At 35.7% G+C, this 18,126-nt stretch overlaps 1 protein-coding gene across 1 annotated transcript; it reads right to left on the reverse strand.

The window, feature by feature from the left end:
- Nucleotides 1–5,309: 5,309 nt before the first annotated feature.
- Nucleotides 5,310–7,230, reverse strand: LOC110111986 (premnaspirodiene oxygenase-like). The gene is made up of 2 exons (XM_020844057.2): nt 6,340–7,230; nt 5,310–6,087 (listed from the first exon to the last, which is right to left on the reverse strand). Exons 1-2 carry the CDS (start codon nt 7,228–7,230, stop codon nt 5,470–5,472), a joined length of 1,509 nt encoding a protein of 502 aa, XP_020699716.1. The 3' UTR covers nt 5,310–5,469.
- Between the last annotated feature and the right edge of the window lie 10,896 nt (nt 7,231–18,126).

The raw sequence follows: 18,126 nt of genomic DNA on the forward strand, positions 1-18,126 counted from the left end.
CAAGGGTTATGTCATTTGGATGTTATCAAGAGTGTCACTTATGTGTTTTGAGAAGATAAGTGTGTGTGAAGTGAAGTGATACAAAGAGAGAGTTTGAGAACAGAGATTTATACAATTTCTCTCAATTTTCATAGTGGATTTTTTTGGTGTAGTGCGGCCCTATGGTTTTTCCCAATTTTTTTGGATTTTTTCACTTTAAATCATGTCGTTCTTTCTTCTTCGTTGTTTTTATTATTCTTGTTTATTTTAATTACTTTATTTTACTTCCCAACATTCTACACGTATATAGTGAAATTTACATCAAGCACTTACATTATTTATAGCTCTCTTTTTAACATAATCATTCTTATCATCGCTAAAGAAATTATATATCAGAATGTTAAAGCTTATAATAGTAAGGTTAGGTGTAGAAGATAAAGCAATAGTAAGACATGATTTTATCTTAAGGTTTTTTCATACACCTTTCATCCTATGTACATTTATTTATATAAGTAAAAAAAAGGTTGTGTAAAGATGATCAGAGATAGTGGGTTTGCTTTACAAGTGTTGGGTTTAGATGCCTTAGTCATGGGTTTAGATGCATTAGTATGTTTTAAGCTAACAATGATGATTTGTATTTCTGGAATGTTGTTGCTCCACTTCGTCTAAATTGCAGATGTCGTTATTACCCACTCGTAAACTGATGGTTCCTGTTGAATTATCATTTTGATTTAGAGATGTTGAAACATGGATGCAGAAAGTGATTTGGTGAGAATGTCGATGATCTGGACTTGAGCGCTAATAGGAATTACTCTGGTGGTTTGAGAGTTGATGTGATCACTTATGAAATGGTAATTGATTTCAATATGTTTTGTTCTATCGTGGAAAAATAGATTGTTAGCTAGTTCAATAGCTGAAATGTTATCACATTGCATGTCAGTTGGAGCAGAAAGTGAAATTTTGAAGTCATATAGCAAAAGACGAAGTCGGGTGGCGTCGACAGTGGCAATTGCAAGTGCCTTGTATTCAGCCTCTTTTAATGAACATGCTACAGTTTGTTGCTTTCTCAATTGCCATGAGATGAGATTTGAACCAAGATATGTGCAATACCTGGAGTGTTTGGTGGTTGGATCTGTTGCCCAGTTGGCATCAAAGAATGTCGTGAGGTGAAGCAGATCTTTTTGAAGGTGGAGACCAAAGTTTATCATTCTTTTGATGTAGCACAAAAGCCTTTTTAGTAGTTGAGAGTGCTCAAGAAGGGGTGTTTGCATGTGCTGACTCAGTTGATTGACAGAGAAGTTGATATCAAGTCTTGTAATAGTGAGATATTAGAGTGAACCAATTAGGTGGTGGTAGAGAAAAAGGTTTGTTGCAGTTTGGTTTGGAGGGAAGATTCAAGGTGATTTGGTAGATAACGGGTTTGTGAGTGGCTTACATTGTGCATTCCTTCATTGAGAAGAATTAAGGTGGCATATGAACATTGATTGAGTAAGATGTACTAGTGATGTTTAGTGATTTGTATGCCAAGAAAATTGGAAGGAGTGCCCAGGTTTTTGATAGAGAATTTGCTGGTGAGAGTTTGGAAAAGTTAAGGAATGGCCATGGGTGTGTTGCTTGTGATAAGAATGTTGCTGTTAACGTAGATGAAAAGATATATTTGAATGTGGTTATGATTGTATATGAGAAGTTAGGGATCGACCTTGCTTTGATGGAAACCAGTAGAGAGAAGATATGTGGAGAATGAGTTGAATCATAAGAGTGATGATTGTTTGAGATCGTAGATTGATTTTTGAAGAAGAAAAACATGATTGGGGAATTAAGTATCGTGAAAACCACGAGGATGTTCCATATATGTGATTTTGATTTGAGATCCATGAAGGAAGGTATTGGCTGCATCTATTTGTTGGATGGGCCATTATTTATTAAGGGTTATGGTAAGAAGCATACAAATTAATGGGAGTTTGACAACAGGACTAATAGTGTTCAAATAGTCCAACTCGTATTCTTGATAGTGACATTGGGCTACAAGTCATCCTTTAAACCTAGCTATAGTACCGTTTGCATGAAATTTGATACAATATGTCCATCAACATCCCAAGATGGTGTGGTTTGTAAGAGGTGGTGTGACTTGACACATACTTTGCTATTGAAGAGCTAGGAATTCATCTGCCATTGCTTTACGCCAATAGAGATGTTCGTTGGCTTAAGTGAAGGATGTGGGATCAAGTGGTGAAGAGGTATGGTGGAGTAAGTTCATGATAACTTTGAGTTTTATGTGACCTCTTTGGGAGTGAGTGACCATTGGATGATGAGGAGTGATGTGGAACAGTTATTTAGTGGTAGGGAGGATTGTAAGAGTAGTATATGGCAATGTGGAGCGGTGGGATGGTGGATAGGCTTGTAGTGGTAAGGTGAGGGGCCTAAGAGAAATAGGTGGATTTGTATATGGGAATATTTGATTTGAGGAGGTGGAGGGATTACTTCGTGTAGATTGGATGTAAGAGATTGGGAGGAGTAATGTAGATTGGTGGGGTGACATTGGAGGTGGTTGGGTAGTGGATGTTATTAGAGAGTTGTCGGTGAATGTGGATTCATCGAATCAGACATGCCAAAATATGATGATTTTACTGGTGGATGGAATTAGACATTTGTAGTCATTGTATGTATTGGAGTAACCTAGAAAGATACACACAGTAGCTCAAGGAACTAGTTTGTGAATAAGGTGGTAGCCAGGGATAACATGCACATCCAAATATTTTGAGATGATCATATGTTGGTTTTTGTTTAAATGAGGGATTTCTTTCGTATGATTGGTGATGGCATGTGGTTAATGAGGTAGGTTGCAGTTAGTAGAGCTTCAGTCCATAATTGAAAGGGCGGTGTGGTAGCATGGAGAATAGTTCTAGTGGTTTCGATTAGTTGTCGATGTTTGCATTATGTGACATTGTTTTGTTCGGGAGTGTAGGGGCAACTGATTTGTTATTTTATATCGTGAGTTTGAAGAAGGTTTTAAAATAATGATTGGCGTATTCTATTCCTCCAACAGTTTGAAAGATTTTTATTCTGGATGAAATTTGATTTTCAATTATGTATTTGAATGCGACAAAGTGGTATAAAACTTCCATTTTAGAGTGCATGGGAAAAACCCATGTGAATCTTGATTTATCATTCACAAATATAACTTCATAAAGGTAACCTTGCATATAAGCAATAGGAAATTGGTCCCAAACATCTGAGTGAATTAATTCTAAAGATTTGTACATATGATTTATAGACTTAGAGAAATGTAGTTTGTGGCCTTTTGAGATCATACATGAGGAACATAGGGACGCAGGAACATAAATATTTAAATGTTTGTTGTGCTTCGACATTGTTGAGAAAGTTTGTGGATGAGGATGGCTGAGATGATGATGCCAATGCAGATTGAAAGAAATGGAGGCAAGCATGGTTGTAGATTTTGGAAAGTTGTTGATTGGATAAAGACCATCACGGGAGTTCCTTGGAGGAGAAGTTTGTTTGTCTTCAAGTCCTTTAGATAAAATCCTTTAAGAGTGAAGGAGATAGATAAAATTCATTATGTTTGGTGGGGCGTGAAATGGATAGAAGATTATGAGATAGATAGGGGGCTTGTAAGATGGAGGGTAGAGTGAGCTTACTTGATGGTGTTGGTAGGATACATTTTCTAGTATCGGGAGCGAGATGTCATTGCCCGCGGCGATGTGGTCAGGTCCATTATACGGCGTGGATCGATGAGGTTGTCGAAATGAGGGTGAGATGTGAGGAAGCACGAGAGTCGAGGTACCAATTTGTATTTGGCATTGAAGAAGCCACAAGTGCAGTTTGATTTGGAGGTGTATAGTTGGGGTTTATTGGTACCAGTAGGTAGTGGCGGTGTGTCTGCATTATCCATAGATTTGACAAATGGTGGAAGGGAGATTTGATAATTTGGGTTGTTAAGTGGGTGAGCTGTGTGGGGGTTGAATTTGATTGTAACCTCGTTCACAATAGCCTCATCCTCTAGAGACGTAGTGAGGATAGTGTGAATCAGAGATTCGTGGGTATTTGTTTTATTCCACTAAGATTTTGATTTCCTCCCTGATGAGCATGGATTAGAGATAGAGCTTATATGGATTGAGGTTTGGAAGTCTTGGTATTGAGGAGGTAAACCATTAAGTGTGTACATAATGATGTCTTCGGGATCGATTGAGGATCCTATGGATGCAATATTGTCGACAAGGGTTTTGATGTCTGTGAGATATTGAGACATCTAGGGTGTTGACATGGATATGCTGTGAAGTTTATTCATTAGCTAGATAACTCTAGAGCATTTGGAAGCTTGAAGCCTTCATTTAATCGTCACCCAGATTTCCTTGCTTAAATCCAACTGGAGGACATATGGTAGAATGGCGGCTGTTATGCTAGAATAGATGGTGATGGCTAGGTTCTGATCTATCAACATCCAAGTGTTGTATGATGGGTTGGGTTTTGAGTGGTCGGATGGTCCGATGTGTAGGCAAGGCGGAGGCGGAAGAATTTCGTCCAAAAATTGAACGAACCCATTAGCTCAAAAGAGTTTGAGGATCCGTGAATGCCAAATTGGGTAGTTGTCATAGAAAGTTGCAGTGGAATGAGATGCTTTATGTTGGATATGAGGAGGGTATTTGGGTTTCGGGTTTTATGTGGCCTGCGACCTGATACAACATAATGTTAAAGTTTAGAATAGTAAGGCTAGGTGTAGAAGATAAAGCAACAGTAAGACATGTTTTTGTCGTAAGGTTTTACATACACCTTTCGTCCTGTGTACATTTGATTATATAAGTAAGAGAAAGATTGCCTATGTGTAAAGATGATCAGAGATAGTGGGTTTGCTTAACACGTGTAGGATTTATATGCCTTAGTCTGTTTTAAGCTAACGATGCCTTAGTCCGTTATTAACCACTTCATTTGTTTGAATCTAAATTTGTTAACTTCGGTGTAATGAAATATAATCTAGCTAGTGTACTTGAATAAATTATTTCACAGTGAATTTAATATTTACATAACTCATCATTATCTTAACTTGATACCATATATCTAAGTAATCTTGTGTGGTGTATTGCCTTCATATAGTTTTGCAGCTAAATTCATCTAGTCTTACTTTGTATAATTGTGTGCAATTTAAATTAATGAATTACAAAATATGTTCAAAGTGTCCATTAACACTGAATTTCACCCTCCAAAAAAGTACATATATTATACATATCATAACAAGCCAAATACTAGTTGCATTCGGTTCAAAATAATAGACAAATATTCAAAACAAAACAAAAAATGATTACATGCTGCCTATTTTGAAACCAAAAAAAAAAAAAAGGATAAACCTTGGAGATCAAAATTATAGATGACATCAGATATCATTTTATACTCTCAAAGGATTCTTTTTTGTCCTACAAAAATTTGAAATTATTCATAATCAGAGCAGAAAAAACACAAGTAATTCACAGTCTCTATTCAAATAACTGAATTATGAGGAAAAGCAAGCAAGCACAAGTCATTTTTCCGTGTGAGAATTACACCAGAAGCCTCACTAATGTCAAGCTCCTCCGGCTTCCTCCCATTCGGGAGCTCCCAATCAAAATGTAATAGAAGCTGAGCAAGCCAGAACTCCACACCAGCCAACCCGAATGCCATTCCTGGGCACATTCTACGCCCTGCACCGAAAGGAATGAACTCAAAATTTGTTCCTTTGAAGTCAATCTCAGTCCTTTCGAACCTCTCAGGTTGAAAGCTCTCGGGATCCTTCCAAAATTTTGGGTCTCTTCCAATGGCCCATGCATTGATAATCACTTGTGTACCTTCAGATATTACATACTCGGATAGCTTCGTTGTCTCACGACAGATTCTGGGCATTAGAAGAGGGGCTGGAGGATGAAGCCTTAAAGTTTCTTTGATGACCTGTTTTAAGTATTGCATTTCACTGATATGACTAGCCTCTAGTTTGGTCCCTCCTTTCAGTGATTTTCTCAGTTCTTGTTGAGCCTTTCGCATGGCCTCTGGATGCCGAATTAGCTCTGTCATTGCCCATTCTATTGAAGTAGCCGTTGTGTCTGTTCCAGCAACAAATAGACCCTTCAAAAACACAAGAGGAAGAGGAGTTTTAGTTCATGACTTGCAATAAATAAGAATACAAATGACTTGACTTTCTGAAATAACGAATTAACAAATAAACAAACCTCAAATTCTGCAAAATCTGCTTCTCAAATTCTGCAAAATCTGCTTCTTAAAATAACTTTTTAGTACAAAATTTGTAGTTTTTTTAACTAAAAAGTTATTTTAAGAAACAGAAAGAAAGCTGTCCCAAACGAAGTAAAAATCACTTACCAAAATTACAGCTTTGATATTATCCATTGTAAAATGGTTCTCTCGCTCAGTTATCCCCTTAAGTTTCAGAAGAACATCAACCAGATCAGTCTCCATGCCATTTCCACCAGCCTTCTTCTCAAGGTGTTCATCAATTATGTCATCCAAAAGAGAGTCCAATTCCCTGTGCACTCTTTTCATTTTCAAGTTCAGACCAGAAAACTTCCAAAGAAAACCCAATGAAGGGAATATATCCATCAAGCTAAAAAGCGAGGCCAACTCTATTCCTTTCCTCATAGCGTTCAAAAACTTCCATTTGTGAACACAATCCTTCCCAAATGCGGCCTTTGTAATTGATGTGTTTGTTAAAGATAGCAACATCTTAGTTAGATTAACTGGTGTTCCTTGGGGCGTCAAAAGGATCTTTTGTACCAAATTGTTACCTTCTTCCTCTCTTAAAGAAGCAAATGACTTCACTCTGTTGGAACTTAAAAGCTCCAACGTACAAATCTTTTTCAGCTCCCTCCAGTAACTTCCATAAGGGGCAAAGCCTATATCACTGGAGTTGTAAAGCAAGGCTTCACTAACGGCTATTTTTGGTCTAGAAGCAAAGTTGAGATCCTGGATTTTCATAACCTCGTAGGCAAGGCCTGGGCTTGAAACAACCACAGAGTTGATCTCACCAAGCTTTATGTGGAGAAGAGGGCCATATATCTTAGCTAGATTGTAAAGCTTGTGGTGGAGATTTACACCTACAAGTTGATGGATGCTTCCAATTATAGGGAGCTTTAGTGGCCCTGGAGGAAACTTTTCTTTACTATGGCTTTGGTTATTCGTTTGATTTCTACGAAATAGGAAGAAGAGAAGGAAGGAAAAGAAGAACGAAATTGGAAGGAAAGTTGAGAGCAGCATGATCTATAGCTGAAAGTTTACAAATTTATTGTTTAAGCCAGCAATATATATAGAGGAAAAGTTTTATAACAGAATGGAATACTCTATATTATAAAAAAAATGATCATGATAAATTCAAATATCTTAAATTTATTTTATGAAGAGTACAATATCAATATTAATAATTTTTTGTTAGAATACATATAAACATACACATATATTAGTTGGATGATATAAAAGAGAATTTTAAGCAAGCTCCACTTCATTTGATTCCAGCAAATAAGGACAAATTCTTTGCCAGCTTTTCCCTGATAATTGAATGGATTACATAAATCTTTGATGATTAAAAGCAATATAATTGTGGATTTTATTTACTTTCTAGGATGGGTGACTACACAATGAGATAAAACTACCAGACTTGATAAAACCAAAGCGAACAATAAGTTAATGATTAAAGAGTTTTAAGATATGTTTGGGATGTTTATATTATTGCTTTTAAAAACAATTTAAAAAGCAGCAAGGAAGCCGTCCCAAACGGGAACTTTTATTTGGTCCGGTCACAGGACGTAGCTCTACGTTTGGCCGCCAGTAGAATCGCGCCACACGTTCTCACTATTTACCGCGCGCCCCAACAACCCGACCCGGAACGGACCCAGGATGGCTCGGTATTTCTCGATTTTGCTAGGTATTGCTCGGTATTACTCGGTATTACTAGGTATTGGTCAATTTTGCTTGGCAATAACCCATACCGAGCAAATACCGCGCAATACCAAGCAAATACCGAGTAATACCGAGTTGTACCGAGTTTTTCTAGAAAAACTCGGTACAACTCGGTATTACTCGGAATTTGCTCGGTATTGGTATTCACATAGCGGTATTTCTCGTTATTGCCATGCAATACCGAGTAATACCTCGCAATATGCGAACATAGCATTCCCAGGTTCCGGTCCGGGTCAAGTCGTCGGGCCGCGCGGTAGAGAGTAAGAGCACGTGGCGACATATTATTTGCGGCCGAACGAAGCTCTACGTCCGGTCAGAGGACGTAATAATTGTTCCCCAAACGGTGCCTTAGTTATTAAACTTTATTAGCAACTGGATGGACTAGTTGGCAGCTTTCTTTGTTGGCAAACAAGCTGTGAACCATAGTGCAGAATTCTTCTCATTTCCTTCTCTGATAAAACCAAAAACGGTCGAAACCATAGTGCAGAATTCTTCTAACTTCCTTCACTGATACAAACAAAAACGGTCAAATGCAATTTTGATTTTATTTTCCTTTTTAATACATATTTTGACATTTCAAATATCTGCAAATTACAGCACCAACTACTTGCAATATATTCCAAAAATTTCAAATAATATTTTTGTGAGAACTTGACAATGTCATCAAATCCCAAAAAAAAGGGATGGGAAAAAGGGATGGGGCCTCCAAAATTTAGAAAAGCCTGTGTCGGAAGCTTCCTATGAGAGATTTTTGTTAAAAAAATCTTATTTTCTCTGGTCTCACGACTACTCCGAAATTTGTAATTTACAAGCATATTTTTATAGAGTATATTAATTTTTCATAATACATATAACAATAAAGTGATTAATTGAATCTAAATATAAAAGTCAACTGAAGTGAGGTTAAAATTGGGCCTCTCCTAAGAAAATTTCTGACTTTTGACATAGTCAATAAATGGTTGGAGGACTGGAAGGAGACCAGTTCTGCAATGACCTATTTACCAAATATTAGTTTGTTTTGGTTTTATGCACCTGTAAAAATAAATAACTTTCGGTGAGATATGAAGACTTATTCCCAATACAACACTATGCTGTCCAAAACTCCAAATGGCCTTCCATCTCAAAGGTCCCATTGAGAATAAATTTGATCTCACCAACCGTGGGCTTAGTCCAAAGAACTATGTAAATTTTCTATTGTTTTAATGATCTCCAACAAAAGATTGAAGAAAAAACCAAAATACTCTCATGCCACAGCAAATGAAACAAAAAACATACTTTTTAGCTCTTATAGCACTTCAAACCGCAGCACGATTAAGACTTCATTTGGGATAGCTTTCTTACTACTTCTTAAAACAATGTTCTAATACAAAGAATTATTTTTTTTATTAGAATACTGTTTTAAGAAGCAGCAAAAAAGCCGTCCCAAATGAAGTCTAAAATCAGCATTGTTGTAACCTTTAAACAAAATATGATTCTTGCAAGCAGTATCAGTATGAATTTTCTTAATAACTTGTTCAGAATCACAGTTCAGAGCATTTTTCAACGATTCATCATATCAAATTCCTTCAACAACAACAACAACAAGCCTTTATCCCACTATGTGGGGGTTCGCTACGTAAATCATTTTTTCTCCATTGTATTCTATTAAGAGTCAAATTCTCATCTAAATATAATAAAGAAAGATCATTTTTTATATTTTCTGACCAAGTCTTTTTAGGTCTACCTCTGCTTTTATTTTTCTTAACACAAATCAAATCTAATCCATCTAATTTCTTAATCGGATGATTGGAAGGCCGCCATTTTATGCTCTTGGAAATCTTACCAAACTCCTTCAACAAAAAAAAAAAATTTTTGAAACCAGTTGCAATGATTGATTAGAAATTTAAAATAAAATAGTCAATGAAACGTTAGCCAACCAAACGTCATACTAAAAGTAAATGTTGTCATTATCAATGCCCGAAAAAATCTGCTTTCAATCTAACCTTACATTATCATCCAAACAAGAAGAAGCAATTCTATGAATATGAGCAGAAATATATAGAATGAGAAGAAGAGAGCGATATTTAGAATAGAGGAAATAAACCTTCCACAAATGAAAGTAACTTAGCTTGCTAATCTTCAATTTTATTGGAAATTTTTTGATAATCTTCTTTCCTTTTAAAAGAAGAACACTCAGAGAAATGATAGAAAGCTTAAGAATGTTAAAACCAAAAGCCTCATTTAACGATATCTTTCTAGGCAAAGATATATATTTAGAAGGCGCAATATTGCATTTACTCTTATTCACAAGCAAACCTGAAACCTCTTCACAATGATTTGCTATGACAGGCCACCAACTCTGGCCATGTATGATACATGCACAAATAGGTGCTTCATGGAGTCAAAAAAATCAGGGGAGAATATCTTTTCAAGTATGCATAAAATGAATGGAATATTTAACTCACTAATATGTAAAGTGTCCTCAGTTAATATGCATGAGCACAAGTCTTTAAAAAAATTACTAAGTTTAGTTAATGGATTTAAAATTGAATCCGGTGGGTAGATAAATGTCATAGGCATAAGACACTCCATGAATATGTGATAGTCATGGCTTTTCATTCCAAATAATTTCTCCGATATCATGCAACAAATCTACCGAGGTTTGAAGCATATCCATTAGGCATTTTAGGCTCTGGACCCATTCACAAACAAATCGTCTATATTCTAAACTGAGGGTGAATAGGGTTTTTGGCTTAAGTAGTCTTCCATTTTCTTCATCCTTCAATTCTAGATGGCTTCTTCTACAACATTCCTAAATGTTCATCCTAGGTTTTAAGTTATCTTTTGGTATGTCATTTATATCCATCACTATGTTGAAGATATTATCAAACACTTTCTTCTCAATATGCATGACATCTAAGTTATGTCTGATCAAGTTTTTTCTCCAATATGAAAACATCCATAATTTTTTTTTTCCCAATTATGGTTCACTCCATAACCCGGGACTCTGTACTCAGCTAATGTTGGTGTGTCAATGATTGTGGGTTTTATTTCCACTCTTTCAAAAACTTGATCATTCGTTAATCTTGATGGAGGTTGTGCCTCCTCAACTGTCTTGGAACTTATTGATGGACCTCATTAGAGTCGAAATATGACTCGTACTCCCCATGTGAAGTCTAAAACTAATATTCTGACATGAATTATCTATGTTATGAATTAATAGTAACCTCATATAGCGTAAGGTACGCTTGATTTTTGTTGAGCAAGGACAATCAAACCTCCCATCAAATAAAAAACAAGGTTGCTGGCAGGCCAACTGGATGAAAAAATTAACTAATTTGATGAATTTATCTGTTAATGTCTTTTATCCAGACAACAATCAATTATACATCTAATTTCTTTGAAATTGAATATTCATATAAAATTTGATCTAAAAAATCTTACACATGAACAATCCTTTAAAAAATAGTAGTATTATATATTTTTAATAAATATTAAGCATATATGATAATATATTAACTAATAACTATCATGGATAAGAGAATGAAGGCAGTGGACTGTGGACCAAAGGGGGTGAGGGCTATGTGGAAATGCCAAAGGAAGGGCTCTCTTTGTCACACCCCATTTTGACCCCTTTTTAAGTCAACCTGCAGTGTAACATATAAGGAGATTATGAACAGACATACCTCTTACTAACACCCATCCTAAATTACTTTTATCAGAATCTGGTGAGTAGTAAATAATCTATTCAGACTATCCTAACACAATTCATTTTTCAATTTCAACAATTGTTCTGCACAATTCATATTTGGAAGTATATTCATAACTCAACAAACAGAGCTTTATTAAACTTTTAACTAAAATTTACATGCTCAAAAGCTTGACTGAACAGCTTCCTACTCTGATTTTTATGCACAACTAAAATGTATGTACACAAAAGTATAGTTAACCTCATGTTTAAAGCCCCACTGGCTCATTCCCCTTTCCTGCAGTACAATAACTACTAATGAGCTAAATCTTAATAAAATACATAATTATAGTACAATGAATAATTAACATATAATTTACACTACATTGTAAAATAATATGTTTATTTCTATAATAATCATAAGATGTACAAGAAATCAATTCAAAATTAACTTTTTCATATTTCCTATTATGTTTAATTTTCAATACTTTAAGCAAATCATATAATGACTATATGCTTTTGCACACTTGCAGATCTCTCATTTAAGGTTGGTTTTGAAATATCAACGTTTAGAAGTGAGAGCGCTTTCATTCAAATTTGGGTCTAAATTCTTAACTTTTAAAAATGAGAAAGTAGGGTACCTCATGATCTGTTATTAAAAGAGAATTCATGTAGCCTGCAATGCTTTATGGTGATGAATGTTGGCGCCATTAAAAGAGAAGCATAATACTAAGTTAAGTGTTGTAGAGATGAGGATGCTTAGGTGGTTGAGTGGCTTTACCCTTAGAGATAGGATACGAAATGAGCATATATGTGAAAAGGTTGTAGTTGCTCTAGTGAAAGATAAAATTAGGAGAGTCACCTTAGATGATTTGGTCACATTAAACTGAGGCATTCCGATGACCCAATTAGGAAAGTTGAGGTATTTGACTTGTCTTATGTTAAGAAAGGTATAGGTAGACCTAAAAAGACTTGGTTAGAAAATATTAGAAATTATCTTTCTTTATTAGATTTAAATGAGATTATATTTCTTCTAACATGAGACAATGGCGAAAAAGAATTCATGTAGCCGACCACCTAGTGGGACAAAGGCTTGATTTTGTTGTTTTTGTTATGGAGTTTGGACAAGAATTGTTTGGACATATGAGTATATACATACATTGTATACAGTATGTGTACACATATTTGATATACAGCCACTCAACCACCTAAGCATCTTCATCTCTACAACACTTAACTTAGTATTATGCTTCTCTTTTAATGGCGCCAACATTCATCACCATAAAGCATTGCAGGTCTCACCACCATCTTATAGAATTTTCCCTTAAGTTTACCTCAAATAAATGCGACATTCAATTTAATTAACCTCCCTTCCTCTCCTAAACCTCTTTCCCCCTCTTCCTTTCCTTCCCTTCCCTTTTCTTTTATTACCTTAATGTTTTCTAAAATTTTTCTCTCCCAGCAGTCGATCCCTCCCAACAACTACAACCCTTCTGCCTCCTACCTCACTGCTTGCACACGCTTGCTTTAGATCCAAAGAAAATTGGGTGGGGAAAATGGCATGGGAAGGAAATTTTATAATGCTTATAACTTAATATAGGCTTTGTTTGGGATGGCTTTCTTATTGCTTTTTATAGCTGCTTTTCAGTACAAAAATTTAAAATTTTGTACTAAAATGCTGATTTAAAAAGCAGTAAAAAAATCGTCCCAAACAAAATCATGCATAATATCCTCCACTAACTCTATTATGCACTAATGTCAGACGTGTGATTCCCTCCTTAAAAATCAGTCCAGTGCATGCCTTGATTAGTGGAGAAGTTGAGCTACAGTTATATATATATATAAATGTTCGAAATTAAAAATAAAATTTTATGAAAATAACTTTAACGTTTTATTGCAATCAAATCAGTCATAAATTTCTATTTGAAGACCATAATTACTATTTTTTGCAGTTTGGATCCTTGATTCGATACTTATAGTGGGAAGAAAGGTGGAAGTGTTGAAGGGGGGATTGGACAATTTTGGATCTCTAAACTCATTTTTTATATTTTAAAAGTCAAATTTCATCCATCCATGAGAAGATCGATGAAAAATTTTCCATCCTGGAGGAGATGTTGAACAAGTTTCTCCATAGGATAGCCTAAGACGACATTATTAGAGGCGAGAGAAGCCTCGGGTAGCCAAGGAAGTGGGGAAAATCCTAATCTGATAAGTCAAAAGGAAGATCTAGTGGTGTAAATTTTGGAGGGAGAAGAGAGAATGCCTCCTATAGAGACTGTTCCTTAGGAGGAGTTGGGTAGAGGGTATGGCGAGAGCCTTGAGGGGTTAGACATGAACAAAGGGGTGATGGATTTGAGAGGAGAGAAGTGGAATTTGAAAGGAGATGGACTGATTATGATTGAAGGGGTGCTGAATTTGAAATGAGAAGGCGTAATTTTGGCGAAAAGTTTGGGTACAAGTGCAGAAGATATTATTGGGACACTTGAGGGAGCCATCTCTTTGGGAAACAAAAAATTATAGAGGAAATAGGGGAAATGATGGAGATCTGAGGGAGATGAAGTTGAATATGCATATTTTTGAGGAAGAGGATGCACCTGGGTGGATATACATGGTGGAAATATACTTTACCATCAATAGGTTAATGGAGGAGGAGAGACGGACGGCGATCGGGATGTGCTTGGAAGGGAAAGCATTAGCATGATACCATTAGAGCAATACGAGGTGACCGATACGAACCTAGAGGGAGTTTAAGAACTGCTTGTTGGAACATTTTTGAACCAGTAAGGGGACTTATATGAGTAGTTCTTTGTCCTAACATATGAGGGGATAATGGTGGAGTACCATGAGCAGTTTGAGCATTTGACTAGCCAACTACACCGGCTTCTGGAGACTGTACTGGAGGAGAACTTTATGAAAGATCTCAGACAAGATATTAGGAGAGCATTTAGAGTGATGCTGCATCATGATTTGGGAGAGGCTATGTAGCTAACCCAGTTAGTTGAGGATTATAGGCACCTCGAGATAGGGGCTGGAGAAAGAAGCTCAAGAGATTCGTACAGGATAAAGACCACCTTTTTGGAAACCAATGAGCCAACATTGGGTATTCTTAAGGAGACCCAAAAGGAGAAGACTATATCAAGGAGACTTGGGGAAAACTTCAAGAAGCTCACAAAAACTGAGTTACAAAAAAAAAAAGGATGAAGGGGTTATGTTTCAGATGTGATGAGAGATATACATCAATGCACAGATGTAAGAATCAAACTCTTCGGGTGCTCACCATTTATGATGACGAGAAAATTGGGGAAGGTGTTGTCTTTCCACCTTGTGGACAAGGTGGGTCTTTGGGAGGAGAGTAATGATGAACCGACTGATTTAATGATCGGGAGGGAATTAGGAAGGTTTATTTCGAGAAAAATGGTTTATTTGATTCAGAGAAAATGAGGAATGTTTATTTAGGAAAAGGTGGTTGATTGATTGGAAGGAAATTAGGATGATTTATTTAGGGAAAGATGACAGATTTAAATTCAAATTTGGAAGGGAATTATGATGATTTATTTAGGGAAAAAGGGCTTATTTGAATACAAAATTGGGAGGTAATAATTTACGGAAAGGTGATTGATTTGAATTCAGATTTGAGAGGGAACTATGGGAGAAAATTTAAGGCTAACAATAAGGTGATTTTAGGGGATGTTTTGAGTTTTCTAAAATTAAAATTTCTTAGGTTGCAAGGGCTCTAGCTGCTAGCTAGGGATTTGGGAGAGTCGGATCTTCCTCACCAATTAAATATCCAATTGTCTCTTGTTGTTTTCTTTTAGGGATTTTTACATGCATAACACTTGAAACTATTATAAATACATATTCAACACCTAAAATTTTGTATTTACTAATATACCTCCTAAAACCCATTGTTTCATCTATTATACCACTCCGTTATATCCCCTAAAAAATCCCGCTTCTGGTCAGCGAGGTTTACAAGTGGAGCCTCCTAAATTGCTTCCGCATTTGCTCTATATTATTCATCTTCTTCCTCTTGGTTCTATTTTCCTTACTGATATTTTACATTCTTCTGCAAATAAAATAGCACTAAACCAGAAATTAAGATCTATATCCACCAATAACAAATATCGGCTTCGAGTCCAATCCAATCGCCGCCTCCTTCCATCCGCTGCGGCCGCTGCCATGGATTATAGGCGAGAGAGATTTTAGAGGAGAGGAATCAGATTTAACGGAAGCTCTGAATTCAATGTAATTTTCCTTCTCATCCGTCACCGCACCGACATAACCTTCCTCACATTTAATTTGAATGAAAATTTGTGTGCACAGTTGGTCGATTCTCTTTCTTCTCATCATCTCTTGTTTGATTCTCGTATACAAGCTGTAACATAATTCAAGCCATGTTAGCATATAGTGTAACTTGATGGTCAATGAAAATGAATTGAAATCAATTTCATTTCCTAGCTCCCCGGTTATTTTCTCTGCTTTTATTTGTTGAATTGCTAAATGAGATGAATCAGCCAAGAACAGTAGAAAGCATAAAGCAGAGAGAGAGTAAAATACAAACTGTAACTTTCTATATGTAAATTGCTCGACCGATTACAATAGACTTGAGGAACAGTAGAAACCTATAGCTTTTTATATGCAAATTGAATGAGGAGGTTGTGCTTGAATTCTATCCAAGCCATTGCAGAGGAAGTGGGCGGCTACGGTGTCAGACTTCTATAAACGGTTTGCTGAGAGGCTTTAGAGGAGAGTATTAACACTGATTGCTATCCCCGGCGGCCATTACTATGGAGCTCGATTCCAACGGTGCGAGCTTTCTTTAAAGAAGATGTCGTCGGAGGTGGAAATAGTTTGTATGTCGTCGGAGGTGGCAAACTCAAAATCGAATAAGGGCCCCTCGTCATCAGTCTCTTCGTCGTCCACCACCGGCTCCAACAATGTCATTGCCTTTGCAGCTAACATGTTGGCGGCCAACGAAGACCCACCAGTTCCACATCTACAGTATCTGAGAAGGCCGAAGGATTCCATGGAAGGGAGAACTAGAGAGCGAGTGAATGAACTTACTCTCTGTCTGTTTCTCTGTGTTTCATGTTTTCCATATTGCAAATCTATTTGACGGGATGTTTAACGGAGTGGTAGTATAGATAAGATGGAGGATTTTTAGGTGGTAGATAAGTAAATATTAATATTTAAATGTTAGATATGTAAATAGAATAATTTTAGGTATTATGTATGTAAAAATCCCTTCCTTTATATATATTGTAATAAAACAAAATTAATGTGCTCTTCTTCCTAATTTCTTATTATCGTTTGCTGATTTCGAGTAAATTATATCCACTTCTTCTTAGCCCTCTACAAAATGATCATTTTGTAGCAATAAGAAAGTTATCCTAAATGAAGCCTAATTTGTCATTAACTAGAAGAAAAGTTTCTATGAATTAATCGATCGAATTTCTAAAACTTTTTAATGAAAATATATCAAAATTGAGGTGTAAATCTCACATTATTTTGCATTTCAAAATAAATTTGAATTTTTTCTAATAATTTATTTTTTCAGCTGAAATATTTATGCCAAAAAATATCCATAATTTTGAAAAGTAGTGACATAGTTAAATTTTTTTTCTGGTGATCATACAAATCGATTATTTTAAAGATATTATACATATTTTTAAATAGATCACTGTAATATCAAATCTTAACATTTATGAGGGAGCACAAATTGTTAATTTTTGTTAAAAATTATATTCACATTAGTATAAAAATATGAATATATAAACACATCCTAACACTTCATAGGATTCGAGAGCAGCGGGAAGATTAAATTAACAAAAAAAAAAAAAAAAAAAAAACTAAAACAACAAGCAATGCATTTTTTAGTCTAAAAAAAAGTGAAGGATATACAGCCTGAGCAAATTTTCGCTCTTAAACTTTAAGATACTATATTCAACTTGAAGATAGATAAATTTATCACTGATGCATAGTCTATTGATCCATGTATCAAGTTTTTTTTTTGCAACATTTAGGCCAATTAAGGCCAACTCACACAAATATCACTAGGGCTATCAAAATCAGGTCACAAGTCGGGTTCGGGTCCAACCCAAAATTGACCCGACACTATTTGACCTAACCTAAATCCCACCCGATTTTGCAAATGGGTATATTTTTCGGATCAGAAGCGAACCCGTTTTTTGCAAAATGGTATATTTTCGGATCAGAACCCGACCAACTTTGGGTTTAGATCAACACAAACTTGACCCGCTTCGGGTATGTTTTACTAAATTTTTTTTATTTAATTCGATTTATTTAAATCTAATTCTAATTAAGGTAATATTTACTTCAATCAATTTGAATTAAACCAAGCTTGGTTTAGTTTGGACAACATGGTTAATTATTTTTTGGAAATAACATTTACTTATTCATAACAATCTTTTAAAACCTTCCTAAATCAATTAAAAACAGGTCAAACCGGGTTAATTTTGAATTTCCCGAAACCGACCAGATTTTACAAACGGGTCAAAATCCCTAACCCG

Source organism: Dendrobium catenatum, unplaced genomic scaffold (genome assembly GCF_001605985.2).
Source record: "Dendrobium catenatum unplaced genomic scaffold, ASM160598v2 fragScaff_scaffold_1521, whole genome shotgun sequence".
Taxonomy (NCBI): domain Eukaryota; kingdom Viridiplantae; phylum Streptophyta; class Magnoliopsida; order Asparagales; family Orchidaceae; genus Dendrobium; species Dendrobium catenatum.

Excerpts from the sequence above, each read along its gene's own strand:
- LOC110111986 (XM_020844057.2), bottom strand. The coding sequence starts at position 7,230 with ATGCTGCTCTCAACTTTCCTTCCAATTTCGTTCTTCTTTTCCTTCCTT. Across the intron at positions 6,088-6,339 it reads ATATCAAAGCTGTAATTTTG|GGTCTATTTGTTGCTGGAAC; the intron begins GTAAGTGATTTT and ends GTGTTTTTGAAG.